The sequence below is a fragment of the Limulus polyphemus genome, unplaced genomic scaffold (genome assembly GCF_000517525.1).
Source record: "Limulus polyphemus unplaced genomic scaffold, Limulus_polyphemus-2.1.2 Scaffold1454, whole genome shotgun sequence".
Lineage (NCBI taxonomy): Eukaryota > Metazoa > Arthropoda > Merostomata > Xiphosura > Limulidae > Limulus > Limulus polyphemus.
In genome coordinates, this window is record NW_013667064.1 from 158,416 (window position 1) to 163,155 (window position 4,740).

The 4,740-nt window shown below is 31.1% G+C and overlaps 1 protein-coding gene across 2 annotated transcripts in view; it reads left to right on the top strand.

The window, feature by feature from the left end:
* The first annotated feature begins 2,272 nt into the window (after positions 1–2,272).
* LOC111086814 (prominin-1-like) overlaps positions 2,273–4,740 on the top strand; it is a 120,411-nt gene continuing 117,943 nt past the window's right edge. Inside the window, exon 1 of one of the 2 annotated variants that reach the window (XM_022391213.1) lies at positions 2,273–2,549. In XM_022391213.1, coding sequence (XP_022246921.1) covers positions 2,336–2,549 — 214 coding nt within the window. In that variant the 5' untranslated portion in view covers positions 2,273–2,335. The remainder of the gene's footprint in view (positions 2,550–4,740) is intronic. The other variant, XM_022391214.1, reaches the window with a different exon arrangement.

Here is a 4,740-nt window from a genome sequence, read left to right on the forward strand (position 1 = left end):
TTCGAAATTACTTCAACAAAACTGAAGAAATAAGACATGTTTTAATTGGAAATTACTTCGATAATACTGAAGAAAGAAGACATGTTTTAATTGGAAATTGCTTCGATAATACTGAAAAAAGGAGACATGTTTTAATTCGAAATTACTTCGATAATACTGAAAAAAGGAGACATGTTTTAATTCGAAATTACTTCGATAATACTGAAGAAAGAAGACATGTTTTAATTGGAAATTACTTCGATAATACTGAAAAAGAAGACATGTTTTAATTGGAAATTACTTCGATAATACTGAAGAAAGAATACATGTTTTAATTGGAAAATACTTCGATAATACTGAAGAAAGAAGACATGTTTTAATTGGAAATTACTTCAATAATACCGAAGAAAGAAGACATGTTTTAATTGGAAATTACTTCGATAATACTGAAGAAAGAAGACATGTTTTAATTGGAAAGTACTTCGATAATACTGAAGAAAAAAGACATGTTTTAATTGGAAATTACTTCATAATACTGAAGAAAGAAGACATGTTTTAATTGGAAATTACTTCGATAATACTGAAGAAAGAAGACATGTTTTAATTGGAAAGTACTTCGATAATACTGAAGAAAGAAGACATGTTTTATATTGGAAATTACTTGGATAATACTGAAGAAAGAAGACATGTTTTAATTGGAAATTACTTCGATAATACTGAAGAAAGAAGACATGTTTTAATTGGAAATTACTTCGATAATACTGAAGAAAATTAAAAAACAAGCAAAAGAGAAAACTTAGATTGATATAAAAATCATTGGTTCTCTTTTCTATTAATTATGTCCATGAGAAAGAAAAAATTGTCTACATTAATACTTGTTGCTAAGGGAAGAATGTAGCCAAAAGCCAAATGTTTCCTCATACAATCAGTAAATTTCATAAAGGAATAAATCAGATTCCCCCTGCATCTACCCACTATCTAGTAAGACCACTGTTAAATTGCTGTTGGTGAGTGGCTGATGTAGCCAAAAGCCAAATGTTTCCTCATACAATCAGTAAATTTCATAAAGGAATAAATCAAATTCCCCCTGCATCTACCCACTATCTAGTAAGACCACTGTTAAATAGCTGTTGGTGAGTGGCTGATGTAGCCAAAAGCCAAATGTCTCTTCTACAATCAGTAAATTCTATAAAGGACTAAATCAGATTCCCCCTGTATCTATCTACCATCTAGTAAGACCACTGTTAAATAGCTGTTGGTGAGTGGATGATGTAGTCAAAAAACAAAATGCTTCGTCATATAATCAATGAATTCCATAAAGAATTAAACCAGATTCCCTCTGTATCTTAAACTAGATTCCCCTGTATCTACCTACTATCTAGAAAGACCATTGCCACAAGTTGGAGGGGTCAAGGACTTCTTTAGCGGAAGTACAGCGTTACTAAGACAAATACCTAAATCCTTAAAAAAATATTCTTAATCCTTCTTCGTAGACGATTAGGATCGTCTTGAGATTCGCAAGTCCCCGCAAAGATGAAATATATATATATATATATATATAGATATGTTGTAAACATTAAACTATATTTTGTGTCTCTTTTTGTCTTTTGATTTCTTTCTCGAGCAAGTAAGTAAATATTTTATCGATTATAATATACATTCTTCCAAAAGCTTAACAGATTGTGATAAATACAACTTATTTTAATTTTTTTTTCGGGGGGGGGGGGCTCCATTTTTCTGACCACGAGTAAGCAGAGTCTAGACCATCTGAAATAAGATCTTGAAGGTTGATTAAATGTAATTTAGTTACTTAATTTAAAAAAAAATACGAGTGGCAAATTTTCAAAGAATAAAGAAACATATATGAGTTATTCGTTTTTTCTTTTGTTCTTTCTGAAAGCCCCCCAGTGGCATAGTGATATGTCTCCGGACTTACAACACTAGAAACCGGGTTTCGATACCCGTGGTGGACAGAGCACATGTAGCTTTGTGCTTAACTTCAAAAACAAACCTTTCTGAAAATATTAATTCTACCTCAACAGCAGAGGGGTAATTCATATTTTCATTTTTGTACTTAAAAACATGATATTGAATCTGAGGGTTTCATTTATTAAACTAAAAGGCGTTATAGATAAGGCATTAAGTAAAGTCACATGACTAGAATATTGGTGTAGCATACAAGTGGACTTTAATCGCTAACGGCTTCAATGTTTGAATGAAAATAGTGATAAGATAAATTGCTTTTAGGATATATTTATTGTCAGTTTATTGAAGGTTGTTTTACTTGTGTTTCACGTAGCTTAGGATCATAATCTTTTCCAACTTCTGCTGGTCAGGTGAACAAGTTGCGACTGAAATGCTGATTATTCTGTGTTTAATTGTTGCCATGCTGGAACCTTGTTATTCTCTCGGGAATTTAAATGACACTTGTGTGGGAGACGAGACATTTCCTTCCTTTAAGTCCTACCAGCTGGACATTTCAGACCACAGTGACCAAAAAGCTATGAAAGGATGGTTCAACATGGTGAACAAGTTCATTAGGGCTGTCCAACCAAGTGACGAACTTCTAGGTAAGAAGGTTTATATTCTGATTTTTCAATAGGTTTATAAGGATTCGTTTTATATATATAATCACTATAAAGGAAAACTAAATACTAAATCTAGAAGGTGCCACTTACTATAACTTATGTATTATTTTTTTACTTTCATATACACACTGAGTAATTTCTAAATATAAAATCAGTACTATCTAAGTTACATATTAAAATGACATATTTAAGCCTGAGAAATATGGTTATTTCCTAAATAATATCGAAACTGATAAAAACAACAACATAATAATAACGATCAATCATACAAATCAAATTGCTTACAGAAACGTTTTCATGTAGTCTGTTTCGTATTCCGTTATTCTAGAAAAACTAAGAGCTTGAATTACTGTGTTTTAGAGCTAATATCACACACAAGTTCAAGTTATCGTTTTTAGTAAGGAGGTACAGCTTACTTGTTAACAAATGGCTTTATTTCTGTATATGCACCAAAAGCTTTTACTTACAAAAAACACAAAAAACTGAGCTTGAGTAACATACCTTGTACCAGTATTACTTAAAAAACACACAAAAATTGAGCTTGAGTAACATACCTCATACCAGCATTACTTAAAAAACACAGAAAATGAGTTTGAGTAACATACTCCACACCAGTATTACTTAAAAAACACAGAAAATGAGTTTGAGTAACATGCTCCACACCAGTATTATTTAAAAAACACAAAAAATGAGTTTGAGTAACATACCTAATACCAGTATTACTTAAAAAAAGCCACAGAAAATGAATTTGAGTAACATACCTAATACCAGCAATAATTTCTTCTCTTTGCCGTTTCATCTCCTCCTCTCCCTCGATCTTTCTAAATTTTAACTGTAACTCACCGTTTTACACCTTAAAACATGTGGCTCAGAATGGATTGATAGCATTTCTCAGGGTTGTATGGCGTTCATTTGTTAAGTCTTTTTAAAACATTTTAGCTAATTTTTGTGACATAACTGAAATGATATAGATGCTGATTATAATATAGAGGAATGATATAAAATGTTCTGGATCCATATTGGACCTCCCCACTATGTAAAAGTTCTATATTTATGTTATTCAGGAATAGTTAGGTTTGTTTAATGTAAGGCCATACTAAAATAAATCAATAGAAGGAATATTAATATTATTGAGCATATACTTTAAAATCCTGTTTTTGTTTGTGTTTTTTTTTATTTAAATGTCCGCAAGATGATGCTTTCTCCTTTCCTTGGTTGATTTCTTCTATAACCTAATGTTAAAAAACTGCTCATCGTGTTCTATGTTATAATTTTGCTAATTTCAAAATAAATTACAATAAAACAAATATCTTTATAATTCACGATTCTTTTCTATTGTATGAAAATGTTTCACTTGAGTACGGTGAAACACTCATTTTGAAGCGAGCGTTAGCATTATATACATTTATTTTTTTTTACAAATAAAGTATTAATTGTAATTCGCAGTAACATTTTATCTAACACATTAGTTTTCATTGGTAAAATGGCAAAGGTTAGTGTACTTTACTACAAACCATGCGGTATAAAAGTTTCGATTTTGAAACAACCTTAACCTTTAAGAGGAAACAATTTTTCTTGAGTCACTATCAGGAAGTTCTGATAACTTATAACTTATAGATTAAGAAGTAAGAAGTAAGTTATAAATGATTGAAGCTAATTCTGTATAATACGAACAAATTGATCGCTAAGTAAAAAAGCTATGTAAGGCTAGCTACTGAACTGGAAAAAAGGAACCAAACAAGACAGGGATGGAAGTGGACAGATCACTTGATCCTGCTAATGATCACATAGCAGACTAAGTCGTTTCGACTTTACATGGAGAATAAAATCCTTACATAGCTTTTTTATTTAGATATAAATGTTTTCCTAATACCTGTTTGTTAAATTTTTTATAAGATGCCGTACATGGGTTACTAGGTTATAGAGTGTATTCTAAAGCTTTATAAATTTTGCATACAATAATAACAAAATAGGTAGTCAAAGATCGTGAAGACCGTTTTGTTCTATCAAATGATAAAATTATAGTTATTGCTAGAACTAGGTAGGCGATAGGCTTGTTGAAGAAAGATGATGATGAATGAAAATATGAAATCTCGATTTTGGCTGCTCGCTGCTTTCGATTTTGGGACGCTCTGGATAGCTGAAAAGCGGTATATACACTGGAGGTACTATG